This window comes from Ochotona princeps, chromosome 25 (assembly GCF_030435755.1).
Source record: "Ochotona princeps isolate mOchPri1 chromosome 25, mOchPri1.hap1, whole genome shotgun sequence".
In the NCBI taxonomy this organism is placed as follows: Eukaryota; Metazoa; Chordata; class Mammalia; order Lagomorpha; family Ochotonidae; genus Ochotona; species Ochotona princeps.
The window spans coordinates 17,504,079-17,525,584 of record NC_080856.1 but is presented as its reverse complement, the minus strand read 5'-3'; the positions used below and the strand labels follow the sequence as shown (position 1 = coordinate 17,525,584).

The following is a 21,506-nucleotide window of genomic DNA, read 5'->3' as shown; positions in this document are numbered from 1 at the left end:
GGCACAGCAGAGCTAGGGCGCCATTAGTTGACTGGTGGTCTCTTGGGTTAGATCACCCACTTGTGACTTAAAGCTGCAGCAACTTCAGGGCCCAGCACAATAGCCTAGTGGCCAAATTCTCACCTTGCATCCACCAGGATCCCATGTTTGTATCCCAGCTGCTCCACTTCCCATCCAGCTCCCTGCTTGTGGCCTGGGAAAGCAGTTGAGGATGGGCCAAAGCTTTGGGACCCTGTACCCACATGGGAGACCTGGAGGAAGTTCCTGGCTCCTGGCCTCGGATTGGCTCTGCTCTGGCCATTGTGGCCACTTGGGGAGTGAACCAGCGGACAGGATCTTTCTCTCTGTCTCTCCTCTCTGTGAACCTGACTTTCCAATAAAAACAAATAAATCTTTTTTTTTTAAAGCTGCAGTAATTTAGAACTACAGATTGAAGAAGTTTGCCTTTTTTTCCCTCATGTAATTCTACTCATGTCTTCAAGCAATCAATAATGACTAACTTTTAACATGTGTCCAGTGTAATGCCAGGCTCTAGGGACACTGGTGATGGAGAAAAACTAAAACAAATCATCAAATCACATCCAGGTTTCATTTGTTCTGATAAAAAAAAAAATGAGTTAGAATTCAGACATGGTGACAGGCAATAGTGTGTGTGGTGTGTATGTTTCCTTTTGCTGCTTTAGTCAGACTCACCGCGGAAGGTGACATGGAAGAGATGATGTTTGAGCTGCTGGACTTGAATGAAAGATGTGAGTCACATGAGAGCCCCTAAGCTAAGATATAGCCAAGCTTGTGAACTGACCAGAGTCCATTTGGTCACACTACATGGCTCAGAGGCCGTTCTTGGGTGATGGTAGTTACTGTGAAAAGACAGAGGATAAATGCTGTGGTTTGAATGCACTTCAAAATTCACATATGTGAACTCAAACTCCAAGGTGATGGGACTAAGAGGTGGGGGGTCTCTTGGGAAGTGATGAAGTTATGAGGGTTCCAGCCTCAAGAATAAGATTCATGCCCTGGTAAGGCAGGTTTTAGAGGGCTGCCCAACCCTGCATCCCTTTAATTGGAGAATGCAGCAAGAGCTGTGGAAACAGAGAGCAACCCCCCAATGTACAATAGATCTGGGGAAAGCGGGCTTAAAATTGGACTTCCTAGGCAGTCAGGTTCTGTACACGTGGGTGCTGAGACATTTGAGGGTACCACATGTTTATTAGGGATCAACCCCAAAAGCACTATCAGGTTCCAATAAGAGTGACATGAACCCAGTTAACACACATGGCCTGCTAGTTTTGTTCAAATAGAAAGAACGCTCAGGATATTACAAAGAGGGGAGAGGGTCTCCACACTTTATTCCACTTGTTTTCCCCTTATCAGTTTTTTCAGGAGCACGATGGGAGTAGGAATTGGTCTATTTCCATAATGATACAGTTTGCAAATGGGAGGGAATTATTAATAGTAAAGAACTTCAATATTTGAGCCTGGTTTTTGTAGAATAATTTAAGTTAAATAAAACTTATAATAAATTATAAAAAAGAACAAGGAGGGAAGACGAGGAATCCTGAGTGAGCAATGAGAAAAGTTGAACTATGATGCACATCTGGTAAACCCCCAAGCAACCTGATGCTAAGCCCTCTCTGGAGTGAGTATTGTAGATCAGGGTTGTCATGTATTGGGTCAGAGTGGCTATAAATTTCCCTTCATCCAGCTTCTACAGTCTCTGGGAGAAGGGCTGTAGGTGAGAGGGCTGCTTGTAACTAAAGTCAGACCCCCAAAGAGGAGACAGCTTGAAGTGTTGACCGACGGCACGCTCCATAACTGGGCATCAAGTCTTGCCAAAACATCGGCATCTGGGCCTCACATTTTTGAGTCTACCACACCGCTCATGTGACCGTGAAAAATGTGACATGTCCTGCCAATGAAAATTCATTTCTCATATCCACTATGCTTACGAACAATTTTTAATCTCCCATAAAAATCCATTTCTGACATTCACTATGCTAATGAACCAAGCCTCAGATATTCAGGGAGACATCTATCAAAGAGGCACTTGAGCTGTCTGCCTTTGGAGTGTGGCCTCTCCAACAAAATCCTAGCTCACTATCCTGGAGTAGAATTTTTCATTGGAACAATGAACTGTCTTTAGAATCAAAGCTGCAAGGAATCAGCACATCCTTTCTCTCACTGTCTGCACCTCGCCGAAGCATTCGGAAGTCAACACCTTCACTAAATGTACTTGTCTTTGGAATTTTGGAAACTCACTCTCCAATCATCTAGATATGCTCAGGAATTATTTGGTTGCCTGGAACAGAATCCCACCCAAACCAGTTCCGTTTTAATGGGGATTAGTGTACAGGCAAAAGGACAGAGGCACCCTATGGACATGAGGCTGGCAATGAGGCTGCAGATTGGACTGCAACTTCTGCCCATGTTGTGGGGACTTGGCCTCTATTTCTCCTCTTTGCTTTTCTCTGCCTCCTGCTACCTCTTTCTTCACTTGGTCCTTTCCTTTGCCTCACTGTCCTGGTTGTACATAATTACAGGACTGAAGCACTTTCCATCCTCTGAATATCTCTTTGTCTCTTATATCAATACCTGGAGAGATAATACCACCTAAAGTGGTATTATCAGTGTCATTCACAGAAGGAATTGGAATATTTTGACACTATTAATCAAAAAGCTGAATGTACATTGTCCTTGCTTCAATAGTTCCATTTTTAGGGATTTAACTACAAATGTACAGGAATGATTTTAACATATGTTCTGATATATTTATTTCAGTAGTACTTGCAATAGAAACACTGGAAACAAAGCAAACATCCATCAATAAAGGACTATACAAATACTATATAGCTTAATTATACCCTGGGCTACTATACTGTTATTTAAAAAGTGAGGCTGTTCTAATGTATTGATATGTTAGAATTGCCAAGATATATTGAGACAAAAAAGCAAAGCAAATTGTTAAGTGTATTATTATTCCATTTGTATTATTCCATTTGTATTAAAGCAGACTTATGTGTGGTAGACTCTATAGAGAGGATGTAAAGTTATGACAATAGTGATTGCCTTGGATGAAGCAGGGGAGAACAAGAAGAGTTGCTTTTCATTGTTTGCTTTTGGGGCCATTTAGAATCTTCTGCTGTAAGCATGAACTGATAATGTCTATTTGAAAACAAAATTTTCCCTCCAGATTGAGCTCCAGGAGCAAGTCATAGTCCTGAACACATGAGCTAAGCCATGCCATTTCATACTGAGATGCTATATAGACCCTCTTTGTTTGAAATGGCCCTTACTCCACCTTTACCCAACTCACTACTGGAAACTTTCTCTGACAACTCCACTCCTGAATTTGACTCTGTTTCATTGACTCTATTCTCATTCATGCCTTGGACAAATGGCTCACTTGGCTGTAGTTGTGGGTTTTTCTGTTGGTGTCTGGACTAGGTTGGAGCTCCCTAATGAAAGGACTATGTCCCACAAGAGTCCTGGTGCCTTGGATAGTGCCTAACACACTGTAGACTGCACCAGGAACAAGGACTACTGAGTGCAAAAAGTACTGGGTGCTTCTAGAACATCAGCTTCTATGGCCATGGATTTTTCGGTTTCATCTTCTGCCATAACCTGAATGTGCACAGCAGGCCCTAGAACACAACTGGTAGTCCATATTGACTGGATGAATCAGTGAATGTCACCCAGAGGAAGGAGGGAGAAGAGATGTGCTAGTGTAAGCTCAAAGGTGGTGGCAGAGAGGTTATAAGCAGGATGAGGTCCCAGCTCACTGCCAAGTCAACAAAGGACACTGGGGAAGGAGCTGGCTTCAGAGCAAAGTTCAGTATTTGCCTGCAAGTGTGATAGAGCTCACATGTGTCACCCAAGGTAGGGTTACCTGGCAATTACACTCACAGGTATTTGCCCAGGAGAAATGAAAACATATGTCCATGCCAACACTTGTACATGAATGTTAGTAACAACAGTACTTGCAGTTGCCAAAAAGTTGAAGTGACCCAGTGCCCATCATCTGATGAATGAACAGATTATGTGATTAATGTGATTTATCCACAAGATTGAGTAGTACCATGTGTCAGTTAAAAGGAATGAAATACTGATACGTGCTACAATACAGGTGCACCTTGAAAAATCATGCTAAGTGAAAGAGCACAGACGCCTAACATCAGATGTTGTATGAGGTGAGATGCATCAACTGCATAGACAGAGGGGGATTGATGACTGTCGGGGTTAAGGGAAGGCATTGAAGGAAAACTGAGAGTGATTGCTAGGGGGTAAGGGACTTTCAAAGAGGGCCATGAAATTGCTTTAAAATGGTGGTGATGGGTGTGCAATGTCACAAATATACTAAAAAACACAGAATTGTGCGATATAAGTGTTGCACTGGATACTATGTGGATTTTATTCTAACAAGGCTATTACTTTGGATGATCAGGGATAAGGATGATTTGGGGTTTCCTACCAACATCTAGCTCTCCAGGGTCCCATGCCCTGGAATCAGGGGGCCGAGTCCTTCCACCCTTAAAGCCAGGGCTGGAGCTTGCCAGTGGATGCTGGGACCCCTCACTTTTCGACGGAGCTCTTCCATGGTGCTCAGGGCCAGTCAAGCAAACAGCTGCTCCTGGATTCGGGAAGTGACAAGGGTTGCACAACTTGCTCATTTCCTTCCCTGTAAGAATCAAGACGTTTGTACCTGGCTGGATGTCTGAGATAGAGGTGGGAGGAGAGAATGGTAGAAAGCAGGGAGGACAAAGTAAAAGCAGTTGTGGCATGATATTGGTGCAGTGTTGTGCAATGCAAAGTGGGAAGCCATTGGGATGCCAAGAAGTTCAAGGTCTCACCGAGCTTGCTGGCCCAAACTGGCCGGAGCCAGGTGGGAGCACAATCTGAAGAGGTCCAGATGCTAGAACACTGGATCCTAAAACAGATCAGAAAGGGGGATGCGTCACTGGGGATGTGGGCCTAGCTCTTAGCAGACCTGGAAGGTAAGGCTGAACTGCAGGAATCAGGAGACTTGGGTGTTCTGTCCCAGGCTTTACATTGCCAATCTGGTGGTAAAGGATGATAGCCACAGCACCAAAGGGCCACACAGGGATGAATGGGACAGGGGCTGCTGGACAGGCCAGCAGTGCCAGTGGAGTGCTGAAGGAGCATGTCTATCCAACACAATAGCACTGCTACTCCTGTGCCTCCCATTTCACACCTTCAGTCTGTCCTGTTTTCCCCATGTTTTATCAAAGTCAGTAGGCTGCTAAACCACCTACAACCTGTTCAGCCCACTTGCTGAGGACCTGATGGAACCAGGATGACTCAAGCCAGTGAGAAGTTAGGACCCCAGAGAGCAAGGGGTTTCTGTGAGGGGGATCCTCTGACACCAGGACCACGTGCTTTTGGAAGGAGATGGGGCTGACCAACAGGCAGTAGCAGAAACCACCTCGGGGCTGGAGACAAACGCTACATTGCCAAGAGAAAGCAACTCATGGCAGAGTCCTTTGCCTGCAGCCCCACGAGGGTTGGGGAGCACTCCCAAAGAAAGCAGGGTACCATGGAAAACATTTAGCAGTCAGGGTGAAAATTAAACAGATGGGAGTTCCTTTCCTTTAGTGTCTTAATTATTCTGACGTTTTCCATAACTCCATTGGCGCCATCACTTCAGTTTTAATGATGCGTAATGAAATGGATTATTTACAGTAACTAATATGACAGGAAAAACTGAGGGGTGTGAATCGGTAACTTGGCAACTGTTTTCTCTTTCTTTCTGTGCAGCCAAAGTGTGTGGACTCTCTATCTGCTAGCCCTTACCTCTCTGTATTGTTGCAGCCCAGACTCTAGGTCTGTTTCTCCCATGCACCTGCTAGCCACGCCTGACCCTTGGCTTCTGGGAGCAAAGGAGAAGGGGGTGGGTTCAGGGTGGTGTGGTCATAGACATGGGCCTGTTCTGTCATTCTTTTATCTCACATGCTTTTTGAAATAGCACTGCATGGCAGGTTTTGTGAGAGGACCTTAGATTCAGACAGGGTAGGTAATTTACCTAAAGACACACAGTCAATTTGTGTCTTGTTTTGTTGTCCATCTATCTACTTCCGTCAGAAACATGGAATAATGTTGTGACTCTCATCACCATTTCTTGCTTGATGCAGGGAAAGCTAATTTTCTCCTAAGGAAACATCATTTGTTTTTTTAAGAAGGAAAGAGAAAGAATCAAAACTGCCATTTTGGACTTACAGGCTGGGGCACGGGGGAAGTCCAGTCAAAGTTCAGGAGCCTAGGCCAGGGTGGGAGCAGGCAGTGGCAGGTGCACATTAGAAGTTGTTAAGGGGCTTGATAGATGCCTGTACTATCTGGTGTGTCCTTGTGAGGAGCCAGGAGCACTGTCAGGAGTCTGCTGAGACAAGTGCCCCTGTGTCTCTGAGCCTTGGTTCCCTTGGGCCTGCCAGGGGGCTCCAGCTGGTTTCCTGGCAGTTGCCAGGCAGTGATGTGAGCCGAGATGTTTTTCTTTTTCTATCATGTATTGTTTCTAATTGGCCTCTACTCCAGTTCTCTTTCTTATCCCATAGCATCTTGTTCCCTGGTTATGCATCATTTCCTGACAGTTAAAGTAGCACATAGACTTGACTTAGATCTTATTTCCTACCATCGCCTTGCCCCAAGGCTGGCATCCCTGGGAACTGACTCTCTCCTATAGGTGGAGTGGCCCCTCCTGTCTTTACCTTGGGCTGGAAGAATAGAGAGCAGGGAGAAGGAATGGGACTAGGGTCTTTACCTCACTGTTTCTATTGCTTGCTGCAGCTCCTCTGGCTGAAGCTGACTGGCAGGTGCCAAGTGCTGGCTTGGCACAGACGTGCTTCAAAAATCTTGAGGCTGCTCCCACTGCTCAGTTCCTAACCTCACTCCCTTTTCACCACCAGCCATGGGCTGCTGGCCTGCTGGGCCCCTTCAGGCATTTGTGTGAACAAGAGGAAGACTCCTTCCACAGGATACATGCCTATTCCTGCCCCAGCAGGACCTTGACATTCCTCATATCTGTGCTGCTGCTGTCCCTGATCTGAGTGGAGACTAGAACCTGACACTCCTTGTACCCCTGACACAGGACTGCCTGAGGCATTACAAAGGGCTACACCTGCCCTGGGAGACAGTCCATGTCACTCCCCAGTGGGCCAACTCCATCTATAGCCTTCTGAGGGGCTGTGGTGAAGGGTGGGGGTCCAAGGACAGAGCCTGTTATCACAAGGAAGGGGCTTCTCCCAGCTGTTGGCTTCTCTCCTGAGAACAGACACCAATTCATTCTCAAATCTCAGCCAGGACAGCTGTCACTAAAGCTTCCAGGAGTGATATTGAGCCTGGACACAGAGCACTGGAGGCTGCCATGGGGACACTGTGTTTTACCATCATTTCAGGGTCTTGGCTTGCTCCTGCTTTTTATTGGATTGTTGAGACATGTGGTGGGCAAGGAATTGTTAAGACAGACTCTGGCAGAGGCTGGGGGAGATGGGGTGGTACGGTGACATTTCAGGCTAATCTTCCACCTGGAAGCACTGGCATCCCATATGAGTACCATTTCCTGTCCCAGCTGCTCTGCTTTCCATCTAACTTCCTGATAATGACCTAAGAAGGCAGTGGAGGATGGCTTAGGTCCTTGGGACCCTGCATCCACCTGGAGGACTGGGAAGAAGCTCTTGGCTCTTGACTTCAGATCAGCTTAACTCTGGCTATTATAGCCATTTGGAGAGTGAACCAGTGGATGAAGGATCTTGCTGTGTCTCTCCTTCTCTTCTCTGTAAAAATAAGCCTTTCAGATAAAAAATGAATAAATCCTTACACACACACAGAAGAGAGAGAGAGAGAGAGAGAGAGAGAGAGAGAGAGAGAGAGAGAGAGAGAGAAGGGCTAACTCACATCCCCACATCTCAGGAAGCCTGCATCCCAAATGGGAATGCTTCTGATGCTGCTTTCTGACAATGCACCTGGCCAGTAGCTGATGGTGGTTCAAGTTTTGGGTTCCTGCCATCCATGTAGGAGACTAGAACGAAGTTCCTGACTTTGACCTGCTCAGCCCAAATACTGTGGGCATTTGAGAGCAAACTGGTGGCTGGAAGGGCTCTCTCTTTGTCTCCCTGCTTTTTAAGTCAATAAAAATACACTTTAAAAAATCCTGGGGATAGGTTTTGTGATGTAGCAGGCTATGCATTTGCCTGCAAAGTTGGTGTTTCATGTGGGTGCTGGTTTGCATCTCAGCTATTCTATTTCTGATCTGGCTTATTGCTGATGGCAAAGAAAGGCAAGGAAGGGTGACCTGGGTGCTTGGGCCCCTCAACCTATATGGGAGACCCAGAGGAGGCTCCTCGCGCCTGCTTTTGGACTGGCTCAGCTCTGGCTATCACGGCCATTTGAAGAGTGATCCAGTGGAAGGAAGGTCTCTTTCTTTTTGTGCATGTGTGTGTGTGTCTTCTCTCAGTAACTGTATTTCAAATAAGTAAAATTTCTTTTTTTTTTTTTTTAAATCCAAGAGATGAAAAGATGGACTCTGAAGTGCCTGGAAGTGGTTGATTGGTCTCTTGTATACTCTGCCTTCACAGAACAGGTGATCAAAGAACAAACAGTCCAGTGGTGTTTAGAGTCTCCCTTAGTTACCCCTGAAGCCTCTGTTTGCATTCTTGCATGGCAACAAGACCAGCGGTAGAAGAAGATGGCATCTGGCATGAACTTCGGGTGCAAGGCAGGATTCAGGTCCTGGATGATGTGCTGGGTGGGCACACACATATATGAGTCATCCAGTGTGCAGGAACGGGTCATTCTCCTGGCTCTGCTGGGTGCCATATCTGGTAGGAACTCCACTGAGCTTTGGAATCCATTTTGCTTGGTTAATTATATTTGTATGATAAATGTATTAATATTCCAAAAAGAGAAATTTGCTGCTGGGAGGCCTTGTTCAACTGTGGGCTTATCTGCAGTGATGAATGAGATGTAGCCACTCCAGGGAGCCCTGGGTTGGGTTGGGCGGGGGGTGTTCTGAGAGAGAGGGATGCTTAAGGAGGCACCAGTTAGTCTGTTTATTCAGACTTCACTTTTCTTCTTGTGTTAACTGGGCTTTGAGGACATCCTTCTGAGACTTCAGGTTGAGGAAATAATTTTCATGGGAGAGCTTTGCATGTTTGTTAAGTCTTTCTAGAGATTCCAACCCTTCTCTGAATCAATCCATGTGGAACAACTTGAAGTTGACTAGTTGTCCTATGTGGAAACTGAACTACCCAGGGGCTGTTATCCTCATCTTGAGTAAAGACAAGACGGAAAGGCTAAAGACTCCCTCCAGCAAATGCCTCTGAACACTCCCTGTTCATGTAAAAAACTCCAGGAATGTTCATGATCTTTTTAATGTCATTAGTTTGGATGACTGAAGTTGAGATTTTTAAATTAAGTTTTATTTTTGAATAGATAGTGTATGCATAATGTATAGAATTCAATCATGCTAAGTTTGCAGATTTATTTAGGGATAATTTGCATTTTTGATTAGTTGTGTAGTAAAATACTTAAGAGGAATGTGGGGCATGGAGTAAATGCTTGGGAAACGTTAGGATTGTTATTGATAATGTTGAATTTTCCCTAATTCATAAACAGGGTTCTGGATACTTAAGTCCTCATTTGCTTTTCTCGGGAGTATTATAAGTTTTCTTCCAAATAGATCCTGGACCTTCTGATTCTTACTGCCTATTTTGTATCTACAGACATCACTAATCTAAGAGTTTTTCTGTTCTTGCATTTGTAAATGAGATATTTGCTTCCATCCTACCTGTGGTATGAGGTACAGACGTCTCTTCACAAGCCATGTTACTATTCCTAGTGGCTTTTCCTTTGATTCTCATGCATTCTCCAGTTCTGAAAGTCTTTTCAAGTTGCCAGGCCTGTGTCTCCAGACCATGTTAGATAACAAGCAAGAGCCTGCCTTTTTGTCGTACTCCCCATCAAGAATGAGAAGCGCTTCCTGTCTGAGATAGAAATGCCTCACGTGTTCAGGAGGCAGTTTTTGGTCTTACTAGCTTAGAAAATTTATTGCTGAATCACATGGATTTATAAAATCAAATACTTGTTCTGGATTTAGGGGAACGACCATTGAATTTTCCTGTTGAATTGCTAATAGGATCGTGAGTAATTGAACTTCTTGATGTTGAGCCCTCTTCCTCTTTGGGCTCTCTGGCAGCCAAGAGCAACAGTGAGGCAGATCTTATGTAGCCCAGACTCTTCTTGAAGTAAACATTTGAGAGTTTCCCAGAAACATGGGCTTTTAGGGATGTAATCATTGAGTTAAGAGGGATGCTTTGACTGTCATGTGGGAAGTGTGAGGCTAAGAGGAGCCCAGCATTTTGTGTTTGAACACCATCATTTGGAACTTTATTATCAGATGTGAGAAAGGAGAGATTTGCAAGAAGTGTTTGAGATTTCTCATAAAAAAAAAAGTCACATTGGAAGTCCTCCTTCCCCTGAAAGCCATCTGACTACTTTATCGTGATTTCATTTCCACAAGTAAAATCCTGTTCTGAAAATATATTTTTAAATGGTATTTATTCCATTCATTTGGTGGGGGGAGGAAGGTGGGGTGAGGAAGAAATGGACATGGAGGGAGAGAGAGAGATTGAGAGAACAAGCTATCACCTACTGGTTTACTCCCCACATGCCTGGGAACTGGGAACTGAATCTAGATCTCCCATGTGGGTGGTAGGAACCCCACTACTTGATCCATCACTGCTCCCTCCTGGGAGTCTGCATTTACAGGGAGCTGGAATCAGGAGGCCACGCCCTTGGGTGTGGGCTGAGGGCATCCTAACAGGCTTCTTAACTGTTGTACCCAATGCCCACCCACAAGTCCCATCTGATGCAAACCGTTTCTCTCTTACTTTTCTTGTTTGTCTATATCCCACATAATGGCTCTGTGACACCAAAGTTACAGAGGGAGACCTACCAGCACCCACCTTCAGGCTGTTTGAAGCAGATCTCACCATAGCAAGTTCAAATGACAAGGCATGTCCACAGTCTCCACCTTCCTTTCATGTAGGCAGGAGTGGATTCATTGAGCTTCCTCCAAGGCCCAGCCCCAGCCCTACTGCACCCATGGAACCTTCCCAGGTTATCAAGCTCTTAGCCAGTGTTCTTCTTGCCATGTCCTAGAGCATCTCTTGCCTAGATGCACGTGAACTGCACGCCAAGAGCTCAGTGGAGCACCTAACATAGAAAAAGTCCTCGCCTAAAAGAAGTGCCATTTGTGACCCTGCAATTCAGCATCCCCAATGCTGCAATGTTGGAATGAGGAGCTTCACCAGGTGGATCCATGTGTAGCATCCATTCTGAGCTATGCCAGGCAACTCTAAAGATAGTTTAAGGAAATCATTGGAGCCAGCCCATGGTCATGCAAATAGTGACAAAATGAAAGCTAGGAGCAAGGACTCTGATTTCACATGCCCTGCTCCTTTCACAACTTGGAGTTATGTCACCACTACTTTGATTAGGTGCTGAAGAGAATAAAGTGGACACAAGTCTTATGTGAGTGCTGCACGGCGCACAGAAAGCAAAGCCACCCATCAGAGTAGCTGCATCCAGGAAGATGGGGGATCCCACATTCTAGATCCACAACACCACGCATGGCATCAGGATCCCAAGGACGGCCTGATTCCCTGCTTGTGACTAAGGCTGTAGAGAGATTGTTATCCCTTTCTGGAAAGGAAATGCTGGGAGGAGGAATAAGCATGCATCTCATGCATCCAGTGGAACATCCCACAAATGAGTTGTTCCACTGGGCTCAGTCAGTGACTGATAACGCATCTTTTGCATGCTTTTTTCCAAGTGTATGCTTCAAGCAATTCTAATTTGCTTTTTAATTAAGATGCATGGGTAAGTCAAGTTCCATTAAAACCCTTTTTTTCTCTCCAGTGCTCAGACCACCCACCCAAGGAAGTGTGAAAGAACTGCCTGTGAGGAAAACACACAGTTTCTCAGAGAGAGCTGACCCTGGCCTCTCATTCTCTGCCACCCCTCAGCTAGTGCTTTTGTGTATATCACTCAAATGTACCTGTATCACAGATGGGTTGAACATTTGGGCGCCGGTTCTAGTCCCAGTGCATGGTAGCTGTTTTCTTGTCCCTCAGAAATCTCACAAAACTGTTTGTTCCTGGGAGAGGGACCTGGTCTCACGGTTACCGGAGCCACCAACTAAAGCCACAGCCCAAGCTGTGAACTCCATGTTCCCAGCAAAAGCTTTTGTGTTCACTTTGCTTTGCATACCTTTTAAAACCCACAGGAGGAGAGGCACTACAGCTAATCCACTTACCTGCCACCAGCAACGTAGCCGAGAATTCTCCCGCTGAGACTTCTGTACACAAGTTTTCTGTGAAATTATCAGCGTCACTGGCACCTGTGGTTCCAGGATTCCCGCTGATTATCAACTCGAGTCCCCTCACTGATGCCTTTAGGGTGAATGGGCTGTCAGACACTGACTTTGAGGTAAGCAGAATTTGTCACTCCCCACTGCCCCAAGGATGAGGGTCGGTACTGGTTCTGGATCAGTGACCACTTCCCTCCTCTCTCTCTGGCTTAATCTCTCCTGAGGTAAGATCTAAAAAGGCCAATTGGAAGCACCCCAGAGCCCTCTGGGAGGGCGTCCCCTGGAGCTCTGGAGTGTATTTTGTCCGCCTAGCACAGTTTTCACGAACCTTTGACCCAATGCGTCACAAGCAGCTTTGTTTCTGATTGCCACCACCTGTTGCCCAGCAGTAGGTGCTACGTGTGCTCACAGCAACTCATTCCTTTCATGGGAAGTAGTTTGGGAACTGCTCACTTCAGACATCAGGCCCTGGTACCCTTGAGTTTGATAATTCTGTTTTTCTAGGACTTAAAATTTTGCAGAGTTAAATCTAAGAGGACACTTATTGGATATGGAAGACACACCCTGTTTAACAAAAATAGCAGTCAACTGTCCAGCCCTGCCATACGAATGTTTCCTTTTAGATTACTGGCACTCAATCAGTGACACTCAAAGGCCATGGCCTGACTCCTCTATTTTCTGGTTTGTCATCTGAGTCTTTTCCAGAGTTGTCACTTGTCCTGAAGGAGCGCCAACCCACTCACCATATGGTTCCCATTGCTAATCTCAGAGATGTTCTGCGGATGTCTTTCCGGCCTAGGTGTCTGGTCCCACCTCTGCTTTGGCATCTCCACTTCTACCCCTTTGCCCAACTGTTTAGGAATCTCCTGGAGTTGTCATAAACTCTGCTTCTGGGCCTCCCCACACTGTTATTATTCCCTTGAGTCCCAGTGGAACTGCCTAGTCCCAGTTCGGCAAAAACGTGTGCACACCTGGCCCCTGTACAGACCTGTGAAATCCATGGCTTGAGGCCAGGGTGTCTGGTCTTCCTAACTCTCCTGATATATAGAAAGCATTCATGGGCCCAAGTTCTGGTTGTGGGCCTTGCTGTCCTGTCCCTTTGTTCCTGAGTCTGACTTACCTTTGACAGCTCCTGTTTGCCTGTTGCTGTAAGGTTTTCTGATGTTTACAAGAACTGCAGAACCCCATATGTATGCCAGGTATGGCAAAGGGGCTGTGTGTGCTCTTGTAATCCTCAAAAGAATTGAATGATTACTACACCCTGTTCATAGGTGAGCAAAATGCAACAGAGAGGTCAAAGTCCTTGTTCTGCGTTCCCCAGCTAGTAGGTACCTGAGTTGAACTTGGAAGCAAAGCAGTCTGGCTCTGTACTTCTCATTGCTTTAAAAAACAAACAAGCAAGCAAGCAAACAAACAAACAAACAAAAAGACTAGTATTATTGAGGCTGGTGGTGCAGCATAGCAGATAAAGGCCTTCAGTGCTGGCATCCACTATAGCCACTGGTTTGAGCTCCAGCTACTCTACTTCCACTCCAGCCCCCTGATAATAGCCTGGGAAAGAAGCATAGGATGGCCTAAGGGCTTAGGCCCCTGAATCCATGTGCAAGATCCAAAGGAAGCTCCTAGCTTTGGCTTGACTTGGCTTAACTCTAGCCAGTGCAACCATTTGGGGAGTGGATCTCTCCTCTCTCTCTCTCTCTCTCTCTCTCTCTCTCTCTCTCTTTCTCCCTCTCTTTCCTTGTGTAATTCTACCTTTCAACTAGATAGATTTTTATAAACTTTATTGAGATACAATTCACAGAATAAATTTTTCCAATCTAATATTTTGTTATTTTTGATATAATATATTTAATTTCCATTTTAGTCAAAGATTTAATGCTCCACTAAATAAGGTACTCAACAAACAAAAATGTAAAAAAATTGTAGTTCAGCAGGAAAATAGACAAGTGTTAAAGCAATAACCAGATGTTCAATAAAAGACTTCAACTCCATTCATATAAAGTCAATTTAAAAGTCATCATGAAATCATGAAAACTACAGTAGCACATAATTCCTATCAATTTGTTTGACAAGATTTAGAACAAAGTTTGACAGAATCCTGGTATATGCAGCAAAACCACATACCATGTTTTCCATGTTTAAATTGTGTAGTCAGTGGTTTTGGTATATTCAGAGTTGTATACCCATCACCACAACTTAACTGTAAGAAATTTTCATTGCCCCAGCATAAAGCACCATGCTATTAGCAATCACCCTCAATTTCCTCATCCTCTCAGGCTTCAGCAACTACTAATTTATGCTCTGTTCTTATGGATTTTTCTGGTTTGGACATTTCATCAGAATGGAATTTATACAAGCTAATGAAAATGATTGAAAAAATACATTTATTTCAGCACAAAGCCTTTTAAAAAATTGTTTATTTTTTATTTGAAAGCAAATTTCTACAGAGAATGAAAGTGAGACAGAGAGAAAGGTCTTACATCTCCTAGTTCACTACCCAGATGGCCACAACAGCTAGACCTAAGCTTGGAGTCAGGAGCAACCATCAGTATAAGCTGATTAGGGTAACAGACTGTGTTGGACCCTGGCAAACACACATAAGAATCAGGTCTGGGATCACCTCAGTTTTTGGGGGGATACCCCCAATAGAACTGCTGGACTCAGAACCCCAACTATGGAGAGAATTGTAGGTTCCATGGTCTGATTGTGGAGTGAGTCAGAGCTGGGTCTCTTCAGTGGCTTAGATGGAGCAGTGGACAGCACATCCAGGTGCACATGGAGGATATGGCAGTACAGTGGAGCCTGCAGAGTACACCTGGTACCATAACAGAGAACAGAGGACAGAACACATTGATCAACTACCCCAACCAAGTGTTGGCAGTGAATATCTGGGCAAATGGCGACTCTAAGGTGGACTATGTCAACCAGTGGATTCTAGAGAGATTTCATCGTGCTTGGAGTGGTGAGATCGGCAGTAACTTGGAACTGTTGAACTATCAAAACCTCTTGAGCAGGACCCTCAGAGCATGCCCCACATCAGGGACCCTGGAGCAGTATTGGGTGACTGTCCTCCATCCCAGGGTACCAAGGTGTTTGGGAGGCTGGGTGTGGCTTCTCTCCTTATCTTTCGTTTCCCCCAGATACAGGAAGGAAAAGAGAATGTGGAAATAATGGTCTCACCCACCTTCCTGTGTCCCTTGACCCTTATCACCCTAATTAACTATGTAAAGGTCATCAAAATAAGTAAATAAATCTTTAAAAAATAAAATAAATTTTATCCTATTTTAAATATAAGATGATAGACAGCAAGACTGAATGGTGTATCTAAGATGACATAGCATGAAAGGTGAAATAACAACTTGATTCAGGTCTTCTGACTCCCAATCCAGGCTCCTTCTGCATCATGCACTTTGACACCTGTTTTAGTGAGTTCCCAAATTCTGCTTCATGAGACCTTCCTCTTGCCTGCTGTGCATGTGGTTCATCCAGGGATGCCAATGAAGGAAGAATTCTACCCTGTTCCTAACCTCTTGGAGTAACACATTTCTGTTCACTCCTTGCAGCTGCTCAGGACCCTGCCTTGATACCAGGCAGGGGCCTTGATACCAGGCAGGGGCCACATGTTCACAAGTGAAGCTGTTGCTCAGGATTGATTGCTTTTCTGCAGCAACTATCCAATGTCATCAACCATCCTTTCTGAGCAGAAAGGAGGGGAGAGATTGAGGAAGGGAGAGAGAGCGTATAAGAGAAACACATATGGGGAGAGAGGATGTTTTAGCTGTTGGTTCATTTTTAAAAAGATTTATTGTATTTTTTATTAGTAAGTCAGATTTACAGAGAGGAGAGACAGAGACAGAAATATCTTCTGTTAGCTGGTTCACTCCCTAAGTGGCTGCAATTGCTAGAGCTGAGCCGATCTGAAGCCAGGAGCTTCTTCTGGGCCTTCCACATGGGTGCAGGGTCCTAAGGCCTTGGGCCGTCCTCTATTGCTTTCCTAGGCCACAATGAGGGAGCTGACTGAGAAGTGGAGAAGCCAGGATATAAGCCAGTGCCCTTATGGGATTCTGGTGGATACAAGGTGAGGATTTAGACACTGGACTATCGTGCTGGTCCCTGTAGGTTCAATTTTCAAACAGCTGCAGTCGCCGAGTCTAAGCCAGGCTGAATCCAGGAATATGGAACTTCATCCATGTATGCCACATGAATGGCAGGTACTCAAGCACTTGAGACATCATCTGCTGCTTTCCCAGGCACAGGAGGAGAACCTGGATTGGAAACATAGCTGCTGGGATTACAGTTGGTCTCTGCTATGGGATGTAGCATTGCAAGTGATACCTTAATCCATTGTACTTCAACACTGTGCCCAAGGCTCATTTTTTTTAAAAAGGAGTTATTTATTTGAAAGACAGAGGGAAAGAAAGAGTAGGAGGGAGAGAAAGGTATCCTTCCCCAGATTGCAGCAATAGCTGAAGCTGGGCCAGACAGAAGCCAAGAGCCAAGAACTCCACCCAGGTCTCCTACATGCATGGCAGGGACCCAAGTGCTTGAACCATGATCTGCTGCTTCCCAGGTGTGCATTAATAGGATGTTGGAAGTGGAAAGGCCAAGAAACAAGCAGTAGGTGATGCCAGAGCCCCAACCAGGGGATTTAACTTGCTACGTCTACAAAATACTAATATAGCAGAGGATAAGTGCTCTTAAATGTGGAAGAAAGTCTATAAGGGTGTAAAAAGTGTGAACACTTGGTCAAGTCAATATTCCTTATTTATGCAAATGTGTTCTTCCCTTATTTATTTTTGAATGTGGCCTTGGAGTGGTGAGTCAAGATTTAACTTAATATCAATCCCATGGAAGTACAACATCCCTTCCTAGCAATGAGAACATGCAGTAACAAAGAGTGGATAAGGTACTTGTCTGGGCACCTGTCCCAAGTGGTAGAAGTGTTTCTTTTTCTAAGAAACACTTTCATTGGAAAGGCAGAGTTACCAAGTGAGGGAGAGACAGGGAGAGATCTTCCATCCATTGGTTTATTCCCCAATTGGCTGCAACAGCCAGAGCTAAGTTTATCTAAAGCCAGGAGCCAGGAGCCTCCTTGGGTTCTCCTATGCAGGTGCAGGGTTCCAAGGCTTTGTACGATCCTCCACTTCTTTTACAAGGCCATAAGCAGAACGCTGGATGGTAAGTGGTGCATCTGGGACATGAACCAGCACCCATACGGGATGTTGGCACTTGAATATGAAGGATTGGCCAGTGGAGTCACTAGTGGTGCTATCATGCCAGCCCCAAGTGGAAGTGCTTTTAATTCCCATGCTTTCCATCTCTAGTCAGCTGTAGCAAGAGGCCTCTTGGATACCTTTCTCTGCTAGGGGAGGCAACATCGCACGCTGGAGTATGTTTAGCAATGTGTCTGGGGGCTTATGTTGGAAATATTATGAGAAAACAACTGGTTCTTCTGAAGGGGAAGGAAATAAGGTCTTTGGTGTGCTGCTGTTTTCTGCCAAGTATGATCCCTTTGCAATGTGCATGCATGCGAAGCAAGTCTTCTTGCCCATGGTTACTAAGCCACCTGTGTGTTGTCGTAGGTCGTCACTACGGGAAAGGAACAACTGGATTTTGAAACAGGACCAAAAATATTTGACTTGCAGATTTATGTTAAGGATGAGATTGGTGTCACAGACTTACAAGTCCTGACTGTCCAGGTAACAGATGTGAATGAGCCTCCTCAGTTTCCAGGCAAGTTGGCCAAAGGTAAGATACACTGAGGTATTTGATGCAGCCTAGAAGGTGGTAGCAGGGAGAACCCGGGAGGATGCATAAAAACACAGAAGTAAATAAGCAAGCAGCTGTTTGCTTGGCAAAGGCAGCTGCTTAATGAGCAGGGAATCTATGAAATGTGCTCTAGCTCAGCACGCCCAACAATGATGCCCAACTGTGTGCAAAGCCCTTCATGTCCACTGGGTATCTTGGTCTTTTCTGAGCTGGAAGGAAAGTGAGACTCAAGGGACCTCAAGTGGATCTTTCTTGAGAGACCCAGGCTGAGCCTGTCAAAGGTTCTTTTCTGTAGGCAAGGGGGCTTCTAAAGGTGGTAGAAAACAAGGAAGGAAAAGACAACCTGATTTTAATGTGAACACTTTGAGATCACTTTCTCATGGCCTTTAGGAAGACCTATCATATGGTGGTCATTGACTGGCTTCTTCACTCCCACGAGGGCAGTGTGTGTCCAGGGACTGCCACGGAGTTGGGACAGTACCAGAGACCAGAGCAGAGGGTAACTTCACCCAAGCTCTTGATTTTGAACACCACCAATACGCTTACAACCACCACATTTGTCATTTCAGTCAAGGTCTTCCTCTCAACTCAGATGTTCATTTGTCTTGCCCAATATCTATGTCTTGGATGTCTTATCTCAAACTCAGTGTGCCCCTAAATCAAACTCTTGACTCTAACAAAACCGTCTGCCCTTGGTCAGTTCTGTTTCTCCTGAATTCTTCCCACGTTCATTGCTGTGGCAACCCCATCCTTCCAATTGTGTCAGTGTAGGTCATCCTTGAATCTCACTAAAGACTAATTATTTTCTAAATAATTAGAAAATCTCATCAGCCTCTGATTATCTCCAGTATCGAAGCCTTCCCACTGCTACCGCAGCCCAAGCCCCAGTCATGTCTATTAGGTGGCTGTACTGGCCAAGTGGTTGACCTCTTGGCTCCTGCCTTTGCCCCCTCCCGTATATTTCTACAGCAGTCAGAAGGACCCTATGGAAATGTCAGTGAAATCAAGGCATTCCTTTCTCTCAAACCTTTTATGAAATCTCCTGGTACTTAAAAGGAGAGCCAGTCTCCTTCCTTAGAACCACTGGTCTCCTTACTGGATGGTGAATGCCCAGTAATTACTTTATCACATATGTTTGCCTCTTCCTTATTCTACTGTTCCCACATCCTCAGTGGGCCTCCTGCCCCCTCCTGTCACCAACAGTACCCTAGGCCACTTCTCAGTGAAAGATATAGGTAAAGACTTGCCACCAGTCCAGCCCATCCTAGCACTTTATTAATTCCCATAAACAGGTGTACGCTGGGAAATGCTTGTATAAGTAGCTTTTTCTGATGTGTCCTTCTTTCTTTATTTTCTGTTTTAAAGATGTATTTTACTTATTTGAAAGGCACAGGGGAGAGAGAGAGGGAGGGAAAGAGAGAGAGAGAGAGAAATGAATCTTCCATCTGTTGGTTCACTCCCCAAATGAACTGGGTAGGTAGTTCATGAACTGGGTAGGTAGGTAGGTAGTCATGGCTGGGTAGGTCTGAATCCAGGAGCCAGGAGCTGCTCCCTTGCAGTGCAAGCACTCAAGCACTTGAGCCATTCTCTGCTGATTTCCCAGGCACTGGGAGCTAAATCACAAGTGTAACAATGGGGACTTGAACTGGCCCCCATATGGAGATGTTGGCCAGCACCTCAGGTGGGCAGCTTAAGAAGCAATACCCAGTGCCAGCCTCATCCTCTCTTTCTTATAAAGCCTACCCATTTGTTTCCCTAAGGCTCTGGAGTTGGAATTCCTCCTTTGCTTCACTGATTAAAGTGTTTCTTGCACTTTGGATGCCAATCTAGGTCTAAACCTGTACGTAGCAGAAGGAATAAAGCCCGGCTTAATTTACCAGGTTGAGGCCTCCGATCCAGAAGATACGAGACGCAATGTACCACTGAGTGTAAGTCTGCTTGGGGAATGGAAGGATGGTTTGTCCACTTGGACTGTGGTCCAGCAGCCAGTGCCCTTAGTCTTGATGGGTGGGGTGGGAGGAAGTTGGATTGTGGCTCTAGGTACATTGTGTTGCTCACTTCTGAAAGACAGAGAGTAGGGGGTAGTTGAGACAGGCAGGCGGGATCTGGAGACTGACTGCCACCCCCCACCCACTCACCCCAGCCTGGGTTGTGACTTCAGGTGATCTCAGCCAATTTTTTAACTTCTCTGGGCTGTTTTCCCATGTGCGACACAGGAAGGCCAGTGGTGCCTATGCCAGTATTAAGTAGACATAAGTTAACTCACTCAGCATGGGTCCTGGCACATAGAAGCTACTTGGTTTTTGGAAAACCAAGATTGCTAAACATCTACCTATGTTGTGTATAAAGTAAGCCCTAAACAAACACTCCAAAAGCTGGGCACTGATGTAGCTTTTTCGAGAGATGGACCAACCTGCTTGGAGCAAAGTTTAAAATAAAAAATAAAAACTGAAAAATTTAAGGAATTCCAGGTTCTGGAGTTGGGGACTGGGTCCTGGAGGCGGGGGGGGGGGGGGGGGCATCATGGATTGGTCTGAGATGGCTACTGTCCCTCCAATCCCTTTCTAGTCAGTTCCTTAATGGAACACTCTTGCAGCCACTGAACTCCTACCTTCTTTGTAGGCACAGATGCCCAGCTCCTTGTTCTGCCCACTAATGTGCCTTGTACAATGCCCTGCAGCCAAACAGCCCCTGTTAGAGTGGAAAAAAAAAAAGACTCTGCCAGCTAGCCTTGAGGCAGTACTGTTGCCAACCTGCCTTCCACAGCAAAGAACCTTTAAATCATGACCTGCAGGAATTGTTAAGACCAGGGGCTGTTTCTACTGCCTGCTGTATGATAGGCAGCTTGAGCAGGAGTTCTTCTAACAGGATGAAGTGAGACTTGGGAGCGACCTCCTAGACCAAGATAGCATGGTCCATAGGTCATGGGACAAAGCTGTGGCAAGAAGGTTAGACACACCTTAAAGCTAGGGGAATGTCTGTTTTATTAAGAATTGATCCTCCCCCTAATCAGCTATGTAAAAATCATCAAAAATAAAATAATAAAAAAGAAGTGATCCTTCTGTTCAAAATTTTAGAAAATCATTCATTCATGCATTCATTCATCCATTCAAGACTCATAAGCTTCATGAAGAAAGGAGGAGGTCTGAGTGACCTTCTGGCTTTTGTGGTTTTTTCAGTTGCCAGGGTGCCATGTTTTAGCAGTACCATTCTGAGCCCTGACACAGCTTACACCAAAGAAGTACAATTCAGTATCATTACTGGAAAGTTTGTATAAGACGATGTAGCAGAGGCAAATTAGAAGGAATTGAGTAGTGGAGGCAAATATTGGTTTCTAGATCTATTTTTAAATTTATGTCCA

The 21,506-nt window shown here is 45.2% G+C and overlaps 1 protein-coding gene across 1 annotated transcript in view; it reads left to right on the top strand.

Moving 5' to 3' along the window:
- Positions 1 to 11,882: 11,882 nt before the first annotated feature.
- The window catches only part of CDHR3 (cadherin related family member 3), a 49,544-nt gene continuing 39,920 nt past the window's right edge, over positions 11,883 to 21,506 (top strand). The window contains exons 1-4 of the mRNA XM_058681265.1: positions 11,883 to 11,886; positions 12,293 to 12,495; positions 17,959 to 18,124; positions 19,976 to 20,073. Coding sequence (XP_058537248.1) covers positions 11,883 to 11,886; positions 12,293 to 12,495; positions 17,959 to 18,124; positions 19,976 to 20,073 — 471 coding nt within the window. The remainder of the gene's footprint in view (positions 11,887 to 12,292; positions 12,496 to 17,958; positions 18,125 to 19,975; positions 20,074 to 21,506) is intronic.